The sequence below is a fragment of the Hemiscyllium ocellatum genome, chromosome 43, assembly GCF_020745735.1.
Source record: "Hemiscyllium ocellatum isolate sHemOce1 chromosome 43, sHemOce1.pat.X.cur, whole genome shotgun sequence".
Classification (NCBI taxonomy): Eukaryota; Metazoa; Chordata; class Chondrichthyes; order Orectolobiformes; family Hemiscylliidae; genus Hemiscyllium; species Hemiscyllium ocellatum.
In genome coordinates, this window is record NC_083443.1 from 7,067,865 (window position 1) to 7,095,104 (window position 27,240).

The window sequence follows — 27,240 nt, forward strand, 5'->3', positions numbered from 1 at the left end:
GTTATAGTCCAACGGGTTTAATTGGAAGTGCTGCTCTTTCATCAGGTAGACGTGGACAGGTTCACAACCTTCATCAGGTCCACACCCACCAGTTCGAAGTACTCCGAAAACTAGTGCTTCCGAATAAACCTATTGGGCTATGGCCTGGTGTTGTGTGATTTTTTAACTTTGTACACCCCAGTCCAACATCGGCATCTCCAAATATTATTGTGAAATGCAAATAAAATTCAATTTTTACAAAGATATTAATAGCTTCCTTACTCACCAAATTTGCAAGTTATACTCCATTTTTCTGTTCTAACCAAAAGTATTGCTCAGTTCAGAAACATGGATTTTAATTTTGTTGTTATGTGATTCAACACACAGTCAAACATTGTATGTTTATAATCATTTAATATTGGTGTACAGAACAATGACAAAGCACAATACCTTCTACTTAAACATTAAGTGTCAAAATTCTTCAGACCACACATAAAGATGATTAATAAAGGTTAAAGTGCACATTGATGGGCCTCAGCTTCAAGATTAGTTTGATCATTGCAGCAGACAGCTGATCTATATCATCAATCAGCAAATCACCTTGTAAAAATGTCAAAACTACTTTGCATGATGGTAAGAATTCAGTGGATTGGAAGCAAGGCTAAAGTTCATTCACCAGACCAGCTTCAGAGTTCACCATTGAAATCACTTGCCAAATGTCCTCTTTGGATCCTGTTTATCATCTGATCATCCAACTGTGAGGAATACCCTTTACCAGTCTGTTCACAGCTACCTCCTTTCTGTCTCATGTCTTTTTCCTTCCTTACTCGAAGACTCTGAACAAGGCAAGCTCAGTCTGAGAGGTCACACAATGTCTGCAGTAAGTTGACATGAGGACAATATTCTTCTAGGGTTTGGGTGACACACTTTGTTTTGCAAAGAGGAGAGGAAGCCTTCTGCTATGACCAAAATTCTTCATCTCACCAAGCACCCAAATTCACAGATAAAACTTTCAACCTCCAGAGAGGCTAAAGTTTCAGAACTTCATTTTGCATTTTTCAAACACAGTTGTATTTAAACAGAAAAAGGTTATTCTGATTTACAGTTTAAAAAAACACAGTGGATCAGAATGTGTATTATTGCAGCTGATCAAAGTGTGAGTTTGATGTTGACATGGATTCAAAACAATTACCAAACAATCCAGCTCCTGCTGTTAGACATTGATTAGATTTTTTTAGATTAGATTCCATCCAGTGTGGAAACAGGCCCTTGGGCCCAACAAGTCCACACTAACCCTCCAAAGAGTAACCTACCCTTCCTCTGACTAATGTACCTAACATTATGGGCAATTTAGCATGGCCAATTCACCTGACCTGCACATCTTTGGATTGTGGGAGAAAACCGGAGCACCTGGAGAAAACGCCACAGACACGGGGATAATGTGCAAACTCCACACAGACAATTGCCTGAGGCTAGAATCGAACCTGGGACCCTGGTGCTGTGAGGCAGCAGCTTTTAAATTGACCATTTCTTTCGCAGTTTCCTTTGTCACCCACTTTGTTTAGACTGCACAAAGGTGGCAAGTTACTTACAAGCGTGACCAGTTATTAACCCAGGAACAATGTCACTGCCTCAGGTGAAACTGAGACTCACAACCACACTAACTTACTGACATACTCATTCATACTGACCTTGGTACACTCACTCACTGTCCTCATAACTTGCACATTGATCTGATCCATGATCTTCCCATATGATATTTTTGTGCCCCATCCATTACCTTCAAAGTTCACTCCCTATAGAAGCCCAGTAACAGCATCTACAAGATGCACTGCAGCAACTCACCAAAGATCCTCTGGCAGCATCTTCCAAACGTCTACCACCTAATAGGTTAAGGGAAGCACAGGATGGGACACAATAACTTGCAAATCCACTTTCAACTCACATTTCATCCTGACTTGCTTTTTATTCAGTGTCGCTGCGTCAAAGTCCTGAAACGCTCTTCCTAATGGAACTGTGAGTCTACTTACACCCCAAACACTACAGCAGTTCAACAAGCAGCTCACCACCACTTTTCCCAGGGTAGTTAGAAATGGGCAAAAAGGCTGGTGCAGCACTATATCCTGTTTTTCCCTGTTGAATTTATGAATTGAAGACTTTATTGTTCCGTATGTTAAACAGAAGCGGACAGAAACCCTGATCAAAACGGCATCCTGCAAAATCATTCAGATAATGGTCAGCTGAAATTTAAATTGGTGAAGCATTGAACATGATCCTTAAACATTCTGAAGTGCATTCTGACCCCACATCAAGGGAATAATAAAAACTTCACACAATCTCGATGCTCACACACACAATGGTACACTCACACTGACATACTCAGACAGTCACACTCCCCACACTGACACTCATACACGCACTGACTCACACTATGCACCATTATCCATATACTCTCCACATATCCTGACACACCCTCACTTACACCAACTGACACAACCTATTCACACTCTCATTCACAAGCCCTCACACATGTTCGCCTCACACTTTCTGACACACGTTCTCCTCACACATGGAACAGTTTGGCCCAGAGCTGGATATGAATCCTATAACAACAGAAATTCTAAATCGTTCACCGGGGTCCACTTCTACCATTCAAACCCCAAAAACAGGAAGAGAGGGGTCACAGCCACATGGGGATGTGGAGGCTCCTGGTACTGATGTATTGTGAGAATCTCTTTGACAGTGTCCCAGCCCTGGGATGGGGGCAGAAGATGTAAATGATATCACACAAATGCTCTGTCTTGTCATTTTGTTCCCCTCTGTCAAAACCTCTTGACTGAGGACTTTATCTGTCAGGGCCTCCCTTTGTTCCCAGTCAGACTGAGAATCTTTGGCTGTGATTCCTTTAGGTTCAATAGCACTATATCCTGTTGTTCCTTGCTGAATTTATGGGATTGAGGCATTAATTGTCCTGTATGTTAAACAGAGACAGGCAGAAATCCTGATCAACTGCATCCTGCAAAATCATTCAGGTAATGTTCAGCTGTACTTTAAACTGGCTAAGCATTGAACTCGGTTCTTAAACACTCTAAAGTGCATTCTTTTAGAAATTCTGTTCTTTATAATAACACAGAGCATAGAACAGTACAGTAGAGTACAGGCCCTTTGGCCCATGATGTTGTGCTGAGCATTTATCTTAATCTAAGCTTAATCTAATTTACACAGCCTCAATTTACTGCCATCCATGTGCATGTTCAGCTGTCCCCTAATGTCTCTTGACTCTTCTGGCAGTGCACTTCACACATCCACAACTCTCTGCATAAAGAACCTACTTCAACCATCCCCCCTAACCTTTCTCCATTCACCTTAAAATTATGACCCCTTCTTACAGCCATTTCTTTATGGGGGAAAAGTCTCTGGCTATCTACTCTATCGATGCCTCTCAACACCTTGTACACCTCTATCAAATCATCTCTCTTCCTTCTTCTCTCCAGTGTGAAAAGCTCGAGCTCATTCTACCTCTCTTCATAAGACACGCCCTCCAATCCAGACAGCATCCTGGTAAATCTCCTCGGTACCCTCCCTAAAGCATCAACATCCTTCCTATAATGAGGCAACCAGAACTGAACACAATATTCCAAGTGTGGTCTAACCAGGGTTTTATAGACCCTCAGCAAAACCTTGCAGCTCCTAAACTCAATCCCCCTTTAAATGAAAGCCAAAACACCATACGCCTTCTTAACAGCCCTATCAACTTGGGTGGCAGCTTTGAGGGATCTGTGTACATGGACTCCAAGATCCTGCCGTTCCTTCACATTGCCAAGAATCCTGTCTTTAACCCTGTATGCAGCATTCAAATTCAACCTTCCAAAATGAATCATTTCACATTAATCCAGGTTGAACTCCATCTGCCACTTCTTAGCCCAGCTCTGCATTCTGTCAACATCATGTGGAGTCTGCAACAGCCATCAACACTATCTACAACACCAATGTTTCTTAAATGTTGCAATTCTACCAGCCTTCACCACTTCCTCTGGCATCTCATTCCAAAACTTTCCACCCTGTGTGTGAAAAAATTGCCCCGTAGGTCTCTTTTATATCTTTCCCCTCTCACCCTAAACCTATGCCTTCTAGTTCTGGACTCCCTGACCCCAGGAAAAAGACTTTGCCTATTTATCCTATCCATGCCCCTCATAATTTTGTAAACCTCTATAAGGTCACCCCTCAGCCTCTGACGCTCCAGGGAAAACAGCCACAGCCTGTTCAGCCACTCCTTATAGCTCAAATCCTCCAACCCTGGCAACATCCTTGTAAATCTTTTCTGAACCCTTTCCCATGGTAAACTTACCAACCCACCCTGATTATCTTCCCAGAAACAGATTGATTTAATTGGTCGTCCATTTAAGGTATGGATGAGTTTAGCCCCTGATTACCTCCTTCCATTATTTCTCATTAAGTTCCTGGATTGCTGCAGGCTTGGAGGGCTGAAGGGCCTGTTCCTGTGCTCTAATTTGCTTTGTTCTTTGTTCTAATTCACAGGTCTTGGGCATCACTGGCTGGGCAAACAATTATTGCCCACTCTTAATTAACTGCCCAGAGGGCAGTTAAGAGTCAACCACATTGCTGTGGGTCTGGGGTCACAATGTAGATCAGACCAGGCATGGATAGCAATTTCTTTCCTTCAAGGACATATTGGCAAAGGTTTCATGGTCATCACTCGACTCTTAATTCCAGATTTTTTATTGAATTCAAATTCCACCATCTGCCATTACCTGGGTCTCTGAATTAACAGTCTAGCAATAATACCAATCATCTCTGTTCCACATCAAAACATATAGCTACCATTTCAGGATTAGCATCTCAAAGGTATTCACCATTTACAAAATCAAATAAATAGATTGGTGGGCTAATTAATGGCAAACCCACACTCGAATGTACCATTAAAAAAAACAAAAAAAACTGCAGCAGACATTGAGCTTTAAAGCTGTACTTGGAATTTAACAGTGTCTCTTGTCTCCAAACAGTTGAAAGGTTCTGTTAAAATGGTGCATTATTGAAAGAGGAGCAGCTTTTCCCCAGAGCCTGAAATGAGACTATCGACCTCTAGGTGGCACAGGTGGAGCAGGAGTGACTTTCGCCAGAGGCTGGGGTGCGTTTCTGAAAAGCAATAATTACAATAATACTGACAATAGTCACGTTGTCACACTCTGCCCAGCATCAATAGAACATAGAACATAGAACATAGAAAGATACAGCGCAGTACAGGCCCTTCGGCCCTCGATGTTGCGCCGACCGAATCCTACCTAACCTACACTAGCCCAATAACTTCCAAATGCCTATCCAATGCCCGCTTAAATGACCATAAAGAAGGAGAGTTCACCACTGCTACTGGCAGGGCATTCCATGAACTCACAACCCGCTGTGTAAAGAATCTACCCCTAACATCTGTCCTATACCTACCACCCCTTAATTTAAAGCTGTGTCCCCTAGTAACACCTGACTCCATTAGCGGTAAAAGGTTCTCAGTGTCGACCCTATCTAAACCCCTAATCATCTTATACACCTCTATCAAATCTCCCCTAAACCTTCTCTTCTCCAATGAGAACAGCCCCAAGTGCCTCAGCCTTTCCTCATAAGATTTTCCTACCATTCCAGGCAACATCCTGGTAAACCTCCTCTGCACTCGTTCCAATGCCTCCACATCCTTCCTATAGTATGGCGACCAAAACTGCACACAATACTCCAGATGAGGCTGCACCAGAGTCTTATACAGTTGCAACATGACCTCAGGACTCCGGAACTCAATTCCTCTACCAATAAAGCCCAGTACACCATATGCCTTCCTCACAGCACTATTTACCTGGGTGGCAACTTTCAGAGATCTGTGTACATGGACACCAAGATCCCTCTGCTCATCCACACTACCAAGTAGCCTACCATTAGCCCAGTAATCCATCTTCTTGTTACTCCTATCAAAGTGAATGACTTCACACTTAGCTACATTGAATTCCATTTGCCACATTTCTGCCCAGCTCTGCAACTTATCTATATCCCGCTGTAACCTACCACTTCCTTCCTCACTATCCACAACTCCACCGACTTTTGTGTCATCCGCAAACTTGCTTACCCAGCTTTCAAGCCCTTCCTCTAGATCATTTATAAAGATAACAAAAAGCAATGGTCCCAAAACAGATCCTTGTGGTACACCGCTAGTAACTGCACTCCAAGATGAACATAGTCCATCAACTACTACCCTCTGTCTCCTTCCAGCCAGCCAATTCCTAATCCAAACCTCTAATGTATCCTCAATGCCATACCTCTGTAGTTTTAGCATTAGCCTACCATGGGGAACCTTATCGAACGCCTTACTAAAATCCATATACACAACATCTACTGCTTTACCCTCGTCCACTTCCTTAGTCACCTTCTCAAAGAACTCAATAAGGTTTGTGAGGCACGACCTGCCCTTCACAAAACCATGCTGGCTATCCTTGATCACGTTATTCCTATCCAGATGTTCATAAATCTTATCCCTTACCATTCTCTCTAAGACTTTGCCCACCACTGAAGTCAGACTCACTGGCCTATAGTTACTAGGGCTATCCCTACTCCCTTTCTTGAACAAGGGGACCACATTCGCTATCCTCCAGTCCTCTGGTACTATTCCCGTTGACAATGACGACATAAAAATCCAGGCCAATGGCTCTGCTATCTCCTCCCTAGCTTCCCATAGGATCCTAGGGTAAATGCCATCAGGCCCAGGAGACTTATCTATTTTCATCCTCTCCAATATTCCCAGAACCTCTTCCCTGCATATTTCCAGGCCATCCATTCTAATCATTTGTGACTCCATATTCACATCAGCAACAGTGTCCTGTTCCTGAGTGAATACTGATGAAAAGTATTGATTTAGTGTCTCTCCAATCTCCTCCGCCTCCACACACAACTTCCCACTACTATCCTTGATTGGACCGATACCTACCCTAGTCATCCTTTTATTCCTGACATACCTATAGAAAGCCTTTGGGTTTTCCCTAATCCTACCAGCTAAAGACTTTTCATGTCCCCTTCTCGCTTCTCTTAGCTCTCTCTTTAGATCCTTCCTGGCTACCTTATAACTCTCTATCGCCCCAACTGAACCTTCACGCCTCATCTTTACATATGCCGCCTTCTTCCCTTTCACAAGGGATTCCAATTCCTTACTAAACCACGGCTGCCTCACAAGGCCCTTTACACCATGCCTGACTGGTACATACTTATCGAGGACACGTAGTAGCTGCTCCTTGAACAATCCCCACATCTCATTAGTGTTCTTCTCTTGAAGCCTGTTTTTCCAATCCACACATCCTAAGTCATGCCTCACTGCATCATAATTTCCCTGCCCCCAGCTATAACTCTTGCCCTGCAGCGCACACTTATCCCTCTCCATCACTAAAGTAAAAGTCACCGAGTTGTGGTCACTGTCCCCGAAGTGCTCACCGAAGTGTCCTTCCTGTTCAAAGATTCCCCACCACCCTCCGTTGTCACTCAGCTACACTGGCTCTCCACCCTATTGTATCTCCATGTTCTGATTAGATTTTTTTATTCAATTATATCACCGGCAAAGCCAGCACTTACTACCCATCCCTTTTGTCAGGGTCATTTCAGAAGGCAATTGGGTGTGGAATCACAGGTAGGCCAGACCAGGTAAGGACTACAAATTTTCTTCCCCGAAGGGTAATTTTTATAACAATATCAGCTTTTAGTTGCAGTTATTTTCTCCCCCAAGTTTCACCATCTGTCCATGATGGGATCTGGGCCTACATCCCAGGTTATGTCGTCTGGGTTAATAATCCAGTAATATTAACACTACACCACACCACCACCCCTTTCCTGGCCTTTCCAGTTGTGCCATGGTGACTTGCGGGCCCAGTGAGAGCTCGGGAACCCTCAAGCTTCGGAAGAACTGCAAAGAGATGGTTGGGAATTGAAGGGCACAACATTACTGTTTTCACAGGTTGTTAAAGGTGACGTACCTGGCGGGTATGCGGGGTGGGATTCGAGGAGGTGGTAAACTGGGTGGGCGGTGTCGGCTCAAAGGCCTGCTCACAGGCCCACAGTCCACTGCCTCATTGTCCTGAAAGACATGGAAATGGGAGAAGACAGAAAGAAGAATATCAGGTCACAATTTACATTGAGAACAGGTGAAACCAGGTGTGTTACATTATGAACATTTTCAGCCTAACTTCGGAACACAGTAGGATTCTCCCAGTTCCCTTCGATTGTGGAAGTTCCATTCCAGTACTTTTGCACATCCTTAGCCTCCTTGTGTGACTGAAGTTTTAGAAAATTCAATCATGGGATGTGGCGGTCACTGGCTGGGCAGCATTTAAGTGATTGAAGAAAGCAGCTCCCTACCACTTCCAAAATGGCACCTAGAGATGGCAATAAATGCTGGCCCAGCCATTGACGCCCACAAGTGAATATAAAAATAATCAGACTGAGAGGCTTGCTAAGCTATTTCTGACAGAAGTTAAGAATCAACCATGCTGCAGTGGGTATAGAGTCACACGTAGGCCAGACCAGGAAGGGATGGCAGATTTTCCCTTCCCTAAAGCACACTGGTAACCTAGTTGGGTTTTTACAAGAATTAAATGTGGTCACCGATTGACTTTTTAATTCCAGACCTTTTAAAATGAGAATTTTACCATGATCCATGGTGGGATTTGAACCCAGAGCATTAGTCTGGTGCTCTGGATTATTAGCTTGATGTACTTCACCACCACATCCCTACATTAACTTACCTCATTATCCCCCTCTGCTCCACTGCTTAAACTCAGAACGCTCCGTGTACTTGACCGACTGCTGAGGCTACCTGAGGAGACAGAAACAGTTTCTGAATGCAGGTTTAGTTAAAACAAAACCAACGATACATCAAGTCCCAACTCTGTCAAAGCACCTTGCGGAGTGAACAATGGGCTGTGACAACTGCTGGTAATTGCAACTATGAATTTATATCAGTGAAATGAAGGGAGAAGATTGGTTTCTGCATGTTCTACAGAGTTGAATGAACTTCACCCTCTATATCAGATCACTGTACATTAGAATCCTGGAAAGGAGGACTGATTTTTGACAAGTTGCCTTTTTTGATCAAGTCTGATCAGTGGAAGAGGTTAGAAACTCAAATCAGGATTTTTCCCAAAGGACAGAGCATTACAGAATAACATGGATGGTGGGAGGTAACCTAATTGGTTCTTGCTCTTCTCTAGTCTGCTCAAGTTGTTGTTGGTTGCGCCCCTTTTCAGATCCTTCGCGATATCGTTGCCTTCCCATTTTTAACTTCTGTCTGCACTGTCCGCTATGACTTTCGTTCAGTTTTCATTCCCTGTTTGTAAAGCAGGTGGTGATAAAATAATACTTCAGTCTGCAAGATTTTCTCTCTCTCTCTCTCTGTGAGAAGGGAGTTTGGGTATAAATTTGTAAAGGGGAGAAGAATAGCCAGGCTGGGGAGTAAGAGCAGGCATTGGGATTGATTGGATCTACATTTGAAAGAGCTTCCCATTGTGTTTTGTGATTCTATGATTAAAATAAAGTAGTAACTAAGAACAAGGAAAAGAAAATGAAAGAGGGTGTATAAGAAGAGCTGGCACAATGCATGATGGGCTAAATAATTTCTTGTGTTGTGACCCTCTGTCATGAGCTTAACATTTATTGCTAGAAGAATGATCATATGAATTTGGAGCCATTAATAAATTAGTATTTAATTTATTTAAATAACTAATACTAAATTAATACTTAATTCTTTATGTTATGAATACATTAACAATTCCTTCAAACCTGTACTGACATTCAAAAAGATTATAATGGATCTGAATACTCCATGTTTTTTGGAAATCTCGACCCCATTGGGCAATGAAAGCTCAATCATTGAGCAGGTACAAGGCAGAAATCGATGAGTTTCTTGAGACTAACAGCAGTTGGAGCAAAGCCACACTGAGATGATCCTGTCATGATCTGGAATGGAAGGGCTGGCTCAATGGGCTGAATGGCCAATGTTTGATCCTGTGTTCCTAGCCACCAATAACCTTTAACCCTCTTGCTTATCCAGATTTCATCTACCACTATCTTAAAACCATGTGATCAAATCTGACATATGTTATGCCACAAATGTGGACATACTTGCTGTGCTAGATGTGCTTCCTGTTTTCCACATCCCCCGCTGTATCCCTTCTCGTGGTGTGCAAGGCGGAATGAATCTGCAATTCTCTTCATAAACTCCATACTCTGCATTCTCTGGAATTTGGTCATTTGATCGAGCAGGAAGTGTGATCTCCAACTCTGAGCAGCAATTACAACAGGTACATTTTAAAACACTGATATCATGGTGATCCTCTGTGGCATTGCTCCTGAATAACGACACTTTACTTAATAATAACATCAAGCAGATATTGACTAAGTAAATATTAAGCCTTCACTGGCAGATACAGGAAAATGTGTTCTTGATGTTTTACAGTTATAAATATCTGTCCATATGTGATTACACATTTAAATAGGCAAGTCACCCCTCATTGAGAGTTAAAGAAATAGGAAATTGGTGTGCCTGATGTTTTGTAATAGACCAAAAACCAGGAATATTCTTTGATGGAAATGTGAAACTGATTTTCCTGTTTTTAATGAAGGTTTTCTTGCAATGTTGCTTTCAGGCATTTATTGTGCATCTCTAGTTGCCCTTGAGAAGGTGGTGGTGAGCTGCCTTCTTGAACTGCTTCAGTCCACATACTGTAGGTAGACCCACAATGCCTTGAGGGAGGAAATTCCAGGAGTTTAACCCAGCGACAATGGCAATATATATTTCCAGGTCAGGATGGTGAGTGGCTTGGATAAGAACTTGCAGGTGGTGGTGGTTTTCCCATGCGTCTGCTGTCCTTGTCCTTCAAGATGGCAGTAGTCGCAGTTTTGTAAGGTGCTTTCACAGGTGTCTTGGGTGAATTTCTGGAGTGCATCTTGTAGATGGTACACACTGCTGCTGCTGAGCATCAGTGGTGGGGGGGAATGGATATGTGTGAATGTGATGCCCAATCAAGCTTTATCCTGGCTGGTGCAAAGCTTCTTGAGTGTTGCTGGATTTGTGATTTACAGTAGGATCCTATGGATTTGGAGCAGAAGTAAGACAATCTGCCCTTCCTGAGCTGCTCTGTCATTTAATAAGAGAATTCCACAAATCAGGATTCTCTGAAAGACTTCCTCCACATTTCAGCCTTATTTCTGCTCTAGTCTTCCACAGGAGAGGAATATCAGCATCCACCCTATCAAATCCCCCTTATGTTTCAAAAAGACCACCTCTCATCCTTCAAAACAGTGGAGCAGAGGTTCACTAGACTGATCTGAGAGATGGGCTTACGAGAGATTGAGTAAAATCAGCCCATATCTTTGGGAATTTTGAAAATGAGAGGAGGGCAGCACCAGCCAGATCTACGTATGACAATCTGGAGAAGCTCTTGTGGTCATCAGCTACAAAACAAGATGACTTGCATGTCAAACCTTTTGAAACTTATAAAATTCTTAAAGGCCTTGCATAAAGTTGATTCTGGGAGGACAGTCTCAGAATAGGTGGTTAGCCGTTTCAGGCTGAGATGAGGTGCAAGTTCCGTTATTCAAAGAGTTAAGGATCTTTGGAATTATCAAAACCAGATGCTCAATAATAATATATTCATGATAGAAGTTAATTGTGTTTGGATACTAAGGCAATTAAAGAATATGAGAACATATAACCTTAATACAAAAGAATATGTTATATCTGTAATATATAGGAGGTGGAGTTGACAAAGATGATTAGCCTTCATTGTACTGAATGTTGGAACAGGCTGAAGAGAATGCATGGTTTACTCCAATTTCTACTGAAGTTCTTATGAGCTGTAGCCTCCTTCTTGTACTTTCAATTTAGTGTGGCAGCTCATGGCATCCATCATTCATTAGATGTTCATTAGACGTTTAGGTTTCACTTGTTTTTTAGTCTGCATGTTTGTTGGTAATGTGATTTGATAGCAGCCCAGTAAGAACAACAGGACATTAGGATCTTGGTGAAGAATTGGATGAATACCTAACTATGTGGATTTGACGAATTGAGAAATAAGCAGCAGAAGGGTTGAGGAGGGTACACAGAGGTGGTGAACTACTTATTTAAATCAGGTGCAGCAAGAACATTAAAATGAGGTAAAGAAAGAGGGGATTGGAAAAAAGAACAAAAAGGAGTGTGAACAAACACTTTTGAATTTTTCAATTTTCAAATCTTCAACACCAATTCATAGGATGAAGGAACAAAAGGCCACATTAAGAATCGTCACTTCAAAGGCCAATAGGCAGTCAATTATCACACCATTAAAAGGGTAATTTAGCTGTTAGTTTCTACATTTCACTTTCTGTGGTGTGTTTATCATAATATTAATGCACAAATGCAGTCATTTCATGACACTCAAGGGGCTTGCAAAGCAAATGGTGAACTGGGTAATTTCAGCCAGAAACCTGTGGCTATTGAGGTTCTTGCTGCCACTGCTGCATCACTCACATGGTTAGAATGATTGTGTGCGGCTCATAGCCTTTTCTTTTATTGGATTAAATTAGATTCCCTACAGTGTGGAAACAGGCCCTTCAGCCCAACCAGTCCACACACCGACCCTTCGAAGAGTAACCCATCCAGACCCGTTTCCCTCTGACTAATGCATCTAACACTATGGGCAATTTAGCATGGCCGATTCACCTGACCTGCACATCTTTGTGACTGTGGGAGGAAACTGGAGCGCCCGGGGTAAGCCCACGCAGGCACGGGGAGAATGTGCAAACTCCACACAGCCCAAGGCTGGAATCGAACCTGGGGCCCTGGTGCTGTGAGCCACTGAGCCACCATGCCACCCTTAAACCTTGTTTTTAAACAACATGTTGAAACATGAACAAGTTTCCCTTAGCCACCGCACATTGGTGACGTTTTGTTCCCCAGTCACAAAGCACAGGATATAATCTGGTGTAGGAGACACCTCATCCTATCACGATCAAATTCAAACCTCCAACATGGGCATGTCTTTCAGAGAAATAACATATAGTAGATTTGCTTTGTTGTCTGAGACAATTGTTCAATAAGCTGTAAAAAAAGATACTCTAGTTGGTAGTGAGGACCTGGTCTCACGAAAGCATGTTTTAGGTTGATGATGCAAAACTAGGTTCCGTGTCTAATTGCAAGATAAAACTGGATGTGCCTGCGTAGTCAAAGATGACAAAATGTTTCTGTTTACAGAGCTCATAATGCCCATGTTAGAGGTCTGAATTTGATCATGATAGGATGAGGTGTCTCCTACACCAGATTATATCCTGTGCTTTGTGACTGGGGAACAAAACTTCACCGGTGTGCGGTGGCTAAGGGAAACCTGTTCATGTTTAAACATGTTGTTTCGAAACCCAGTAAAATTCTTTCAATGACAAATAGTGTCCTCTCCCATCCCCCACGCTCCAGCAGTACAACGGCCGATCTCTTTGGAGTCTTGTGTCTAACACATCACGTGTGCTCATGGGCTGTTACACTTTTCTGATTAACTTAATTATCTGGCACTTTTCAAGTGCTTTGTCATTCACTGTACCTTCCTTTACAATATAAACCAGAACTAACTACAGACAATGTCCAAGAACTCTGTAAACCATCAAACACCCCAAAACCCTTTTGCCTGAAGCGATGTTTGGAAAATGCATTTGCTTTTAGTGTTGTGGCTGTCTTGCTATAGTCATGTGGTCTCTGTTGTAAAAGGGATTTTGTGAGCAGTCAGTGGCAGTCAGTCATTCAACACATTACTGTAACACCACAGATGTACACATTCTTTCATTCATTGTCCTTTCATACCTCAACAGCATTGTTTCTGACCCTCTGTTCTGTTCCAAGGAGTCCTCCTTTCATTTTCCTAACTAATCGAGGTCTGACCATGCAGTATGTTCTATCCACATCAAATGACAGGATTTAATATCTCTCTGACCTCAAGTAATGAGGTGATCAGCCAGTACACATTGACAGTAAAACTGGCCATTTCAGACCTGAGTAGCTCGCATTCCCATCTCATAGATGACAGGGAGCGAGTTTAAGTAGGAGAAAGTGAGGACTGCAGATGCTGGAGTATCAGAGTTGAAAAATGTGGTGCTGGAACAACACAGCAGGCCAGGCAGCATACTCCTGCTCCTCAGATGCTGCCTAGCCTGCTGTTTTTCCAGCACCATATTTTTCAATTCAGGGAGCGAGTTTAAGCCTATTTCAAGAGATTAAGCCCATACACGAGACTAGATATACCAAGGGGGTGCTAACTTGCTAGAGGAGCTGTGTTTTGACTGAGATATTAATCCTAAACTCCATCTGCTTGCTCTGGGGCTGGGACCTTTCCCAGTGACTTCACAGCATTCTTCCTTCAACTGATAGCACCAGAAACATGTTAAAAAGCATTTGCAGGTTAACCAGCCATTGACTTTATTACGGTGTGTTGCATCTTGTTCCATATCGGTCATAGATACAACTGGAGAGCTTGTGGAGCAATGGTAATGTTCTAACCTCTGAGCCAAAGCCCACTTAATCCAAAAATGAGTAACAATATCATTTGATTAGAATTATAAAATAGAATTTGACACACCAACCAGCTCTCTGAAAACAGCAGCTCCTTAATTCCAATTTCCTTTCCTCTCCCCAGACTCTTTCATTCTTTTTTAAAAAATTATCAACTCGCTGTTTAAAAGTATTACTCATTCTGATTCCACGACTGTTTCCAGTCAGTTTTAAAAATTCTCCCATGGGATATGGGCACCAGTGATAAGGTTGCGCTGGTTCACTGTCCCTAATTACCCTTGGATTGAGTGTGTACCAAGGTCATTTCAGAGGGCAGTTTAGAGTAACCCACATTACTGTGGTCTGGGCTCACATGAAGGCCAGACCAAGTAAAGGGCATTAGGAAACCAGGTGGGATTTTCCGACCATCAGTGATAGTTTCATGGTTGCCATTACTGATACTGGGTTTCAATTTGAGATTTTAATTAAATGAGTTTCAGTGCCACCAGCTGCCAGGGCTGTGGGGGAGTTTTGAACTTGTGTCCCCAGAGCATTAACCTATCCTCCAGGTTACTCATCTAGTCATTTTATTGCTATACCACTTTTAACTGACAGTCTATAATTCTCCCAGCATCTCCCTCCATTTTCTGGCAATGCTCTTAAATTTAAGCCCACCTGCCTCTATCACCAGCCCTCTGACTAATGGAAATTGGCTTCTGCATACAGAATCATAGAATCCCTAAAGTGCAGATAAAGGCTATTCAGCCCACCAACCCTCTGAAGGGGACCCCAACCAGACAAACATGCCCGTATCCATTCCCCAAAACCCTGCATTTCCCATGGCTAATCCACCTAGCCTGCACATCCCTGGACACTACAGTCAATTTAGCACAGCCAATCCACCTGACTTGCACATCTCTGAACTGTGCGAGGAAACCAGACCATCTGGAGGAAATCCATGCAGACGCACGGGGAGAGAGTGTGCAAACTCCACATTGTCCCGAAACGTCGAGTTTCCTGTTCCTTGGATGCTGCCTAACCTGCTGTGCTTTAACCAGCAACACATTTTCAACTGTGATCTCCAGCATCTGCAGACCTCACTTTTTACTCCAAGGCTGGAATCAAACCCAGGTCCCAGATGCTTCAAGGCAGCAGTGCTAACTACTGAGACGCGATGGTGCTCCATGTCTTTCTCACAAATTCACAAAGTCTCATGGCTCAGAATTTGTGAGCACATTGGCCAGACTACTTTACTCTCACACTCAGTGCCCAAGATTGAGAGTCCCTCATCTTTGGGATCATCGCTGTGAAAGGACAAGAGGGGATCTGACAGAAGCCATTGTAAAAATTATTGAGCCGTATAAAATTCTAAGAGGGCTGGATAGACTGGATGCAGTGCGGATGTTTCCCCTGGGTGGGGGGTCTACCACCAGTCTATCTCAGGACACAGGGTAATCCATTTCAGACTGAGATAAGGAAATATTTCTTCACTCAGAGGGTGGTCACTGAGTATATTCAAGAAATAGAATTTTTTTTGGATATTAAAGGCATCAAGAGGTAGGGGAAAATATTTGGGATTATTGTATTGATCATATTAAATGCTCCTAGTTTCTACGTTTCTGTATTTTTCTACATTTCTCTCAATTGTGGTTACAATCTCAAGCATCTGACTTATCCCACCTCTCTAGCTAGGAAATACAACCAGGCTTACTGACCTCAGATGAAACTCAGTATTTCAATGCTGTGGATGGGTGGGACTGAGAGTTCTATCATGGTGAATACCCTGCCGTTCTCTGCACTTCCAGCCAGTACTTTATTGCATGAGAGGGAGGAACATTTACTTTAAATGGTTTGAAGATTCTCACATTAATGGACAGGAATGGCTGGGACTCACCTTGACGCTTGCTGGATTTCCCTTTGACGTTCTGTCTCCGGGTGATACTGTCCCGCAGCTTCTTCAGGTTTTCCTGACAAATAAAAAACAACATTAGATTTCTCTGGGTCTGTCATCTGGTGACCCTTCAGAGAACAGGCAATGAAAGACAGAAGTCTGTGATTACGTGGAGATAGTGGGATGGTATTTATTGTCAGCAATATGATGAGTGGTCAGACATAATTGTTATACCTTCCACAACATTTCTGTTTTTGCCATTTTTTTTGTATTCAGTGATGGGATGATTATTGCCCAACCCTGAATGCCTCTTGTGAAGGTAATGTGGAACCATCTTTTGTCATACAACATTAGGGGCGGCACGGTGGCTAACACTGCTGCCTTACAGCACCAGCCACCCGGGTTTAATTCCCGCCTCGGGCAACTGTCTGTGTGGAGTTTGCACATTCTCCCTGTGTGGGTTTGCTCCAGTTTCCTCCCACAGTGGGAGAAAGTGAGCTCTTATGCCCCAAACATCGATTCTCCTGCTCCTCGGATGCTGCCTAACCTGCTGTGTTTTTCCAGGACCACATTTTTCAACTCTTCCAGATGTGCAGCTTAGGTGAATAGGCCATCCTAAATTGCCCACAGTGTTAGGTGGATTAGTCAGGAGAAAATATAGGGGGGAGGGGTTGGTTTCTCTTTGGAGGGTTGGTGTGGCCTTGTTGGGCCGAAGGGCCTGTTTCCACACTGTAGGTAATCTATCATCTAAATATTTAAAGATCATCAATCTGTAATACACACAATTGTAGCTTGTGAGATCATTTCACATGACATTTATGAGTAAACCACATTGCTGTGGGCCTGGAGTCCCATGCAGAAATGACTGGGTAAGGATGGCAGATTTCCTTCCCGAAAGGGCATGAGCGTGAACTAGATGGATGTTTAAGACTATCATATGTACATATCGACTGTGGTGTTTAGGAACCAGTAACGACACTGGCAAAGAAATTGGCTATGAAAGGGCTCTGTAATACCCGGAGGATGTGCAAGACACTATCACAATACAAGTCTGTTTACTCTGACTCAATCCAATAGACTTTCACCATAAATGCAACTAGCACTTGCCTACCCAGGATTCAAAGCCCATTTGCCATGGCTGGGCCAGGCTAGTCTTCATGAGGCTGATATGGACTGGTTGGAGCTGGCCAAGGTGAGGCAGCCAGGCTGGGCACGTGAAATGTGGATAGGTTCAGTCGGTCAGAAGAACATTACATATTAAGCATGTTCTTGAGAGAAATCATTTTAGAGATCCAAGTTATATAAAAGATTATAATTGGTGTTCAATCCACAAGCATGATCCTGAGTTTCTTGTAACCTGTCATTTTAATTCTCTGTCAATTTTTCACATTGATCTTATTGTTCCTGCCCTCCTGCAATGTTCAAATAAATCTCAATCGAAGCTGGAAGAGCACTTTACAGCTCTCTGGACTCAAGCGTATTCCCCAATTGTTTCCTTTTCCTTTGAATGTTTTGGTTCTAATCATTTTCCTATGTTTGCTTTTTGGATGACAGATTTTCCGCTGTCTGCCAGCTGCATCTCTTCTGCACATCTAATTTGTGACTTCACTTCAGTTCTTTGTACTCTCCCATATCACCCACGCTATTGCAGACTGCTTTGTTGCTCATTTGGGGTCTAACTCTGTTTAATCTCCCAATGTAATGCTGCTGGGATCCATGGAACTTTCTTCAAAGTCTCCTTCGTTCAAGCTCAATCTATACACGAGTCATTCTCTTTACACGAGGTTAGACTTTCATTCTCCACTGAATCATGTGACTGTTACAATCATCATCATCATTATTATTGTCATCATGTAGCTTTCCAATGTCCGCCCTGTTACTCCACAGAGTTTTGCACTTTCATTCTGTTCCCCATTCTCCACCTCTCATCTACTTTAAACCTATTACATTTCTAACTATTCTCAGCTCTGATAATGGCCATCAATTTGAATCATAAACTATTTCTCTCATCACAGGAACTCTCTGACCTCCTGACACTTCCAGCATTTTTTGACTGATTTTGGATGTCAGCATCCACAGCATTTTCCTTTGTACTTCATGACAGAGATTCACCTTGATGGCATAGTTACCTTTGCTACTGAAAGTAGGTGGATGTAATGTTTTATTCCTGTTTGTAAAACAATACATCTCAAAAATTAATGAACACATTTGCCAGAGGAAGTGGTGGAGGCTGGTACAATTGCAACATTTAAGAGACATTTGGATGGGTATATGAATAGGAAGGGTTTGGAAGGATATGGTCCGGGTGCTGGTAGGTGGGACTAGATTGGGTTGGGATATCTGGTCGGCATGGATGTGTTGGACTGAAGAATCTGTTTCTGTGCTGTACATCTCTATGACTATGACTCTACGACATTTCAATGTGCTACACAGCTAGGATGTGAACCAAGATAGAACGGGTTAGAATTTGGAGAAGGTACACTCTGGATTATGGAATATTTTTAAAGGATTTATGACTCTTTGTTTAGAATATTCTGAGTTGTTTAGTTGAGAATATTGACTGTTTTAGAATATAATGGATTGCCTCAGCTACAGTGATGGAACGTTGTCATAGCTGCCAAACTTTGAGCAGAGTTTTCCAAACAGGTTAATGTGTAATAGATTGGTCTGAAGCCTACTCAGAGCGATGAAAACTTGTAATATAATTATTTCTTTTCTTGGTTTAATTAGGCACAGACCAGTATCCCACTGGGAAAACAAAATCATGAAAGAGCTGTGTAATCATAAGGATATCGAGGACAGCAGGGTGGCTCAGTGATTAGCACTGCTACCTTACAGCGCAATAGACCAGAATTCGACTCCACCCTCAGGTGACTGTGTGGAGTTTGTACATTCTCTCCGTGACTCCATGAGTTTCCTCTGGGTATTCCTGTTTAATCCCACAGGCCAAAGATGTGCAGGTTAGATGGCTTGGCCATGGGAAATTGCCCATAGTGTCCAGGGATGTTCAGGCTAGGTGGATTGTCCACGGGAAATGGAGGGTTACATGGATAGAGTGGGAGAGTTGGGTCTGGCAGGATGGATGGTGTGGACTCGATCAGCCAAATTATCAGATTCCAAACTGTAGGGATTCTGTGATGGTGGAGGTATGCACTCAACTGTGCACCATTTGGATTTGTCTGCGTTATTTCACGAGAAGAACAAAACAAATGGATAGTTGTCCAGAAATACTTTGCCTCACTGTTTGGCTTGCTGGATCTAGTGAAATCAAATAGAGAAAGATAAATAGTGCAGGACATAGGGTAAATTTGGTCAATTCATGTTTCACCAGAGGAAGAAACTTTACAGAACTGATCTTCATATAGGGATAGATGAGATAGGTCAGGTGGGTTGTAAACAATTTGGGCAGTAATAGGCCAAGGAATTGCTCTGCAATCAAACCTTTAATTTCCTCACACTGAGGTATTTGATTGCAGTTCGAGTGAATGAATGCAAGGGAGGAATTTAAGTGATTAGCTCTGACCTCAGCATCAGGTACAATCTGACAGTTGTACTGGGGGAGGAATGTTTGAACAGAGAGCGAGATACCTGCTGGAACCGGAATGACTCAGATCTGCGTTTCTGGTTCAGTTGCCACTCCTTAAACTGCAAGAGAGCCTCATCCACATTGATCATGCCTAACTTCACTTGTTCCTGCAAGGTGATGAGCTGGCGCTGCCCAGGCGTCTTCATCCCCGCAAATGGGTCATAGTCGCTGGATGGAGCTCTAGACAGTGGCTGCTTGGTGCGTGGCGGAATTGCTGGAAAACAAATACCAACTGACTTCAATAAATACAAAGTTATATGTCATCTGATCTCCCCTATGGTGCACTCGCCCGCACCACTGTCCCAATTCTCACAACCTCATCACTACTTGACCCTGCCAATGATCAGTGCCACAATGGAGCCTTCCCACTATCTGCTGAGTTGTAAACTAACCATCCTGTTGCTCCTGAAAATGCCAGTGGAGACCCAATGATTCCCTGGGGTTGGAGTTTTGAACCCCAATTCTCATCTGTACATTCCATTTTCTTCCCAGTTACTGAGAACAAGGAGTGAATTGCAGGAGAGGGGAGCACTGATCTCCCATTTCAACAACGCTGGTTTGGTTATGGCTTGAGGTGTGTGGCACGTTCCTTTGGATGATAGATATGAGGACTCTGAGTTCTCATTAACCCTTTCTTCAGTGAGCCCTTCCCTCAGAGCTACACCACTGGGTGAGGTTGTCTAGAGGCTAGTGAGACTGACCAAGATCTGCAAATAAAGCCATTCTCAGTAGGGCCATTGGAGGAAGGGTAACCCTCTGGAGTTCACCAGGGAAGAGGTGTTTGCTGATGTCCCCTCATAGCTACAACCCGCACATCTGTAAGACCCTAATAACAGACCTAGCCACTGCCCTCTCCCAAGCCTGGAGATATCATGGTGCCCAGGAGGACCTCCAGGCTGGGGAATTCAGAACAGTGAGGCGCAGCATCAGGAGAAGGGGACAATCATCTTGGACTGAGGAGAAATGTTTTCACTGAGAGGGTAGGGAACGTGTGGAATCCATCCCCCACCCCCACCTGGGGATGGTGGATCATTGATTATATGTAACATTAGGATAGACACAGTTTGATCTCTCCAGGAATCAGGAATATAGGAATGGATGGGAAAGTAGAGTTTAAGCCCAAAATTAGCCATATTGAATGCCAGAATAGGCTTGTCAGTCCTGCTCCTATTTCTTATGTTCTTATTTTGGCTTCTCTGCTGAAAATGGGTGATCAGCTGATCAGCAAATCATTGGGCCTGTGAAGAATCATAGAATCCTTACAGTGTGGAAACAGGCTATTTGGCCCAACAAGTCCACACTGACCCCCTGAAGAGTTTCCCACCCAGACCTATTCCCATACCCTGTTATCTTACACTTACCCCTGATTAATGCACCTTAGCCTTCACATTCCTGAACACTATGGGCAATTTAGCATGGCCAATTCGCCGAATGCATACATCTTTAGACTGTGGGAAGAAACTGGAGCATCCAGAGGAAACCCACCGACATAGAGAGAAAGTGCAAACTCTACACAAACAGTGCTCCGAGCTGGAATCGAACCTGGGTCCGTGGCTGTGAGGCTGCAGCGCTAACCAAAGATTCTGGATTTCTCTAATTGTTGCCTGCTTTCACTCAAGATTCACAACTCTGGTTGGACTTCACCCCAGAAACTGTCCATCATCCTCCCTCTCACTCCCCACCTCCACACCCCCCCTCCCCCAACCCCCCACATACTCTCACCATTGGCCACATGACTAACACATCCATCCTGGTGGAGTCCTGTCTTTCAAGGGATGACCGGAAAACAAACAAGTTCATTAGAATCCACTGCATCATGACTGTCATTCAAACACCCTTTCCAATCCCATCTCACATCTTAACACGTCAATAACAAATAATTTTCCAAAGAAAATGACAAAGATTATGCACAACTTGATTGGTGTCCCTAAGATTTTTCGCTTTGTTTGCCCGAAGCTCCTTTGGATGATGGACATGAGGACTCCGAGTTCACATTCACCCCTGTGGAGATTAGTTTATAAAACTCCAAGTCAATCTTGAGGTATTGGTAACCAGCAAGAAGCGAACGTGGCCCTGGACTTCTCAGAATCTCCCATTGTTGCTCCATAAACTGCATTTATTTCAATGCAAGAGGCCTAACAGGGAAATCAAATTCATGGCTTTGTGTGAGGGAAATCATGTCTCATAATATTGATTGAGTTTTTTTGAAGAAGTAACGAAGAAGATATGATGAGGGCAGAGCAGTAGACGTGATTAATATGGACTTCAGTAAGGCGTTTGACAAGGTTCCTCATGGTAAACTGGTTAGCAAAGTTAGATCTCATGGAATATAGGGAGAACTGGCCATTTGGATACAGAACTGACTCAAAAGTAGAACACAGAGGGTGATGGTGGAGAGTTGCTTTTCAGACTGGAGACTGGACCTGTGACCAGTGGCGTGCCACAAAGATCGATGCTGGGTCCACTGCTTTTCATCATTTATATAAATGATTTGGATGTGAGGCATAGGAGGTTTGTAAGTTTGGAGGTGTAGTGAACAGCGAAGAAGGTTACCTCAGATTACAATGGGATCTTGATCAGGTGGACCGATGGGCTGAGGAGTGGTAGATGAAGCTGGAGACCTTGAAGTGGAATCCTTGAAAGTGGAATCTCAAGTAGATAGGATAGTAAAGAAGGTGTTTAGTATGCTTTCCTTTATTGGTCAGAGCATTGAGTTGGGAGGTCACTTTGTATCTGTACAGGACATTGGTTAGACCACTTTTGGAATATTGTGTACAATTCTGGTCTCCCTCCTATTGGAAGGATGTTGTGAAACTTGAAAGATTTACAAGGATGTTGCCATGGTTGGAGGATTTAAGCTATAGGGAGAAGCTGAATAGACTGGGGCTGTTTTCCCTGAAGCATCGAAGGCTGAGGGGTGACCTTATAGAGGTTTATAAAATCATGAGGCTCATGGATAGGATAAATAGACAAGTCTTTCCCTGGGGTGGAGGAGTCCAGAACTACAGGGCATATGTTTAGGGTGAGGGAAAACATTTAAAAGGGACTGAAGGGGCAACATTTTCACACAGAGGTTGGTGCGTGTCTGGAATGAGCTGCCAGAAGAAATAGTGAGGCTGGTACAATTACAACATTTAAAAGGCTTCTGGATGGGTATATGAATAGGAAGGGTTTAAAAGGATATGGGCCAATTGCTGGCAAATAGGACTGGATGAGGTTCGGATATCTGGTTGGTTGGAAGAGGTGGACCAAAGGATCTGTTTCTGTGCTGCACTCTATGTCTAACAAGGCCTCAAACTGTGCATAATGTTGCCATCTCCTGCTTTCTCTCTTTTGTACAATCCAAGCATTTTAACCATAGGATTTCCATCACTAATCCTGAAATTTCTTTCTACTCTCTGCAATGTTCACTCTCAATTAACTAAACGAAAACCCATCCGGGTGTTAGGTGGGAGGAATTATTGGTTTAAATACCTGGGCCAGAGGATCCATCTGCAGTACTATGCAATGCTGTAACGTAAAGGTTCTCTGGTCTCTTCTCCTCTTTATTGCAGAACACTGAGTCAAATAGAAATACAGACATCAATATTTTTTTCAAATGTGCAACTCTTCCTTGTGCTACTCTTGAATGAGCAAATTGAAGAATTTATGAGTATGATCCAGTGCAGGACTATCTTCCACCTTCACTGGCAGCAGGCTTTTTAATCAAGCAGGCGACCTTGTCCTGGATGGTGTCAAGCTTCTTGAGCGTTGTTGGAGCTGCCCATCAAGTCACCCTCCTGACTTGTGCCTTCTCAATAGTGCACAGGCTTTGGGAAGTCAGGAGGTAAGTTACTTGCTGCAGTATTCCTAGTATTTGACCCACTCTTGTTGTCACTATATTTGTACTATGAGTCTCGTTCAATGTCTAGTCAATGGTAACCTTCTGGTTATTAACACCATTGCCAACCTCAACTTTGTCCCAACATCTCTGATGTTATTTCCTCTTTGTGCATAATTGTTATGCAAATGTTACACAATGCTCCATTAAACAAGTGTGCGTTGGTTACTATTTCATGTCAAGTGAAATGGCAACAAGTTTCCAGTTAAACAGTGAGACGTCTGTACAAATGTACGAATATTTGACGTGTTAGTGACTTGTTAGCTAATGACAGCCATCAAACATCTGTAGTAAATACACTGCAGCCCTCACAATAGTTTTGCTTATTGACATAAAGTCTGTTTTAAGTGATCATGTATGTTTTAGTTTATCTTCAGGTTTCTATGTGCAAACTACTTGAAGATAAACAGTGATAGTTGCAGCCTCTAACAGTAGGCAGGTCGTGGGTGGGATACCCAGTCCCCTCACGGGATGGTGCAGCCAATCCTACCCAACATTTTAGCTTTAGAAGAGTGGGGATGGGAGGGCTTGCCGAGAATTCGGATCTTCGTATAATTCAGTCTAGAGAGTGACTGGAGCACAGAAGGACCCTTCAAGTCTCTATCCAATCTGTCACATGCCATTGTCAGCCCTATTTTTCCACGCCAGCCCTGTACCCCTACTTTAGATTTAGATTCTATTGTCACGTGTACTCACATTCAAGGGTACAGTGAAAACTGTACAATGTTAGGTTCAAAAGTGCCTCAGTATGAAAAATGTAGGTACAAAGTAGTAATAGAAACAAAGTTAAAATTTAAGCTTTACCTTCATAGAATAAGTAGAAAAATAAGGTATGCCTTAATATAAACTAGGAAATTAAAGGAATAAAGTTAAAAGTTAAAAAATACAAGTTAAAAATACTTTAATTTTATTGATAGAGCAAATTGTGGAGAGTGCGACCGTGCCCTTGATTATATAGAAAGTCAGGCTGATAATTTTAGATGAAGAGAGGTTGGATGGTGAGTTGACAGATACATAAATACCATGAAGATCTGTTGAGCTGCAGGTAGCTCTGCATTTCACTATGTCATACACAGATCCAAGACTCAAAGCTTATGATTGAAGTACTTTATCCTTATGTTAGTCAGCACTGGGTGGTGTACTTGGGATAGGAGTGGGAGGGGGCATTAACTTGTTGATCAGTTATGGAGTATCTGTCCCAAATAGAGCTGGGTCATTAACTAAATTTAAGACATTTAGATCAGCTAGTGAAATTGTGGGGAGAATATATGGCGTATTTCTTCTCAAATATAGTGTTAGGGATAAGAACAGGACATTGGTTAGGCCACTTTTGGAATATTACATGCAATTCTGCTACAGGACTGATGTGAAACTAGAAAGGGTTCAGAAGGATTGGAGGGTTTGAGCTATAAAGAGAGACTGAATAGGCTGGGGCTGTTTTCCTCAGTGTTGAAGGTTGAGTAAAAGATTCTGAAATCATGAGGGGCATGGATAGGGTGACTAGCAAAGGCCTTTTCCCTAGGGTAGCAGAGTCCAAAACTAGGAGGTCTAGACCTTAAGGGGCAACATTTTCATGCAGAGGGTGGTGCGTGCATGGAATGAGCTGCCAGAGGAAGTGGTGGAGGCTGGTACATATCTGGATAGATATACAAATAGGAAGGGTTTAGAGGGATATGGGCCAGATGCTGGCAAATGGGACTAGCTTAGTTTAGGATATCTGGTCAGCATGGATGAGTTGGACTGAAGGGTCTGTTTCCATCTCTATAACTGTCTGACCAGGCCATTGAGTTGCTCTGCCATTCAATTAGATCATAGCTGACCATTTCCTTCAATGCCACTATCTTGGTGCCTCTCAATGCTTTTTGTTTCCAGAAACCAATCATTTTCTGTCTTGAATCTGCTCAATGATTGAGCTTCCATGGCTCTCCCGATGAGAGAATTCCAAAGATTCTTTACCCTCTGAGTGCAGGAATTTCTCCTTACCTCAATCTTCAATGGTCTGCTTATTTGTCCTGAGCTTACATCTCCTAGTTCTAGAGTCATCACCTTAGGGGGAAGTACCCAAAACAACAATGCTTCTCTTGCCAATAGTGGCTACTTCCCACAAACAAATGTTATTTTTTAAAAAAACTTATTCGAGTGGGTGGAAGAAGCAAATTTAATGATAACTTTCAAAAGGGAAGTGGATTAATGCTTGGAAGGAGAAATGGGGGAAGAGGACAGAAGTGGGACTGATCATGTAGCTCCTTCAGAGAGCTAGCACAGGAATGAATGGCTTTTGGTGCTCACTTCTCTGTCCAAATGTCTCGGCATTAAAAATGTCAACTTCTTTTGAAGTATGATGCAATAAGAAAAAAAAAGCAACCTAAAAATAGTCACTGCTAAAATAAACCGACTTTGTTGCTATACTGTACCCCTGGCCAAGGGTCATTGAGCTTGTTCTTGAGCACCTACACACACCCTGGTGCGGTCAAAACAAACCAAACATCTTTCAGAAACAGGAAATTGTAACGATGTGTGATATTTCACTGAAATAAACCTCTCGCTCATAAATGAAGGCGGAAGCATTACAAAAATCCCTTCAGAATGAGAAAGGGAAGTAGCTGGTCCTGTCAGGTGGTCATGTTGCCACACAGATGTTGACGTACAATTTTCCATTCAGGTTCTTAGAAGTCGAAATATGAAGGTGGAACTGGTTTTACTGGTAGACTGGTCAGTAGCTGGAAGGACATGACTTTAAAAATAATTGGCAAATGAACCAGAATGACAATGAGGTTTTTACATTGTGAGTTGTGAGCTAGAATACACTTCCCATCAGGGTAGTAGAAATAGATTCATCAGTAATTTTCTAAAGTAATTGGATAAGTACTTGAAAGGGGAGAATCCTTCAGGGCAACAGGGAAAGAAAGGGAATTGGGATTGGAACTCTCAAAGGAGCTGGCACTTGGGTGATGGGCTGAATAGCCTCTGAGTGATAAATCTAACAAACAGTTCACCCAAAAGATCAAATAATTTAATGAGGGCATTTAGATTGGAGCAGAGTGAAGCATTGACACACATATACGTCGACAAGTTTGGAAAGCATAAAGTGAACTCATAGCAATCAAACGCTGGGAACTTGTGAGAACATATTGGCTGTAGTAAGAACCGGTTGAATGATACCTTGTGGCACTGAATCCATTTGGCTTTGTGAATAGTTACTGTTGCTGCTGAAAAACCCCTAAGAGGAGAGTGAGGAATGAACCAAAGTCAAAATGGGTCACATGGATAAAGGTTAGGGAAAAGGGGAGATTTCACTGTGATCCAGTGGAAGTCTTTAACGGCAGGTAGGCAAAAATCACTGTAAAATGGTGAGA

At 42.8% G+C, this 27,240-nt stretch overlaps 1 protein-coding gene across 3 annotated transcripts in view; it reads right to left on the reverse strand.

The window, feature by feature from the left end:
• Positions 1-408: 408 nt before the first annotated feature.
• pik3ap1 (phosphoinositide-3-kinase adaptor protein 1) overlaps positions 409-27,240 on the reverse strand; it is a 102,087-nt gene continuing 75,255 nt past the window's right edge. Inside the window, exons 11-17 of one of the 3 annotated variants that reach the window (XM_060854279.1) lie at positions 23,479-23,562; positions 20,007-20,218; positions 16,422-16,494; positions 10,138-10,296; positions 8,763-8,833; positions 7,995-8,095; positions 409-5,136 (exon numbers count right to left, since the gene is read on the reverse strand). In XM_060854279.1, coding sequence (XP_060710262.1) covers positions 5,073-5,136; positions 7,995-8,095; positions 8,763-8,833; positions 10,138-10,296; positions 16,422-16,494; positions 20,007-20,218; positions 23,479-23,562 — 764 coding nt within the window. In that variant the 3' untranslated portion in view covers positions 409-5,072. Of the gene's footprint in view, positions 5,137-7,994; positions 8,096-8,762; positions 8,834-10,137; positions 10,297-16,421; positions 16,495-20,006; positions 20,237-23,478; positions 23,563-27,240 lie in introns of all 3 variants that reach the window. The other 2 variants (XM_060854278.1, XM_060854280.1) reach the window with 2 other exon arrangements.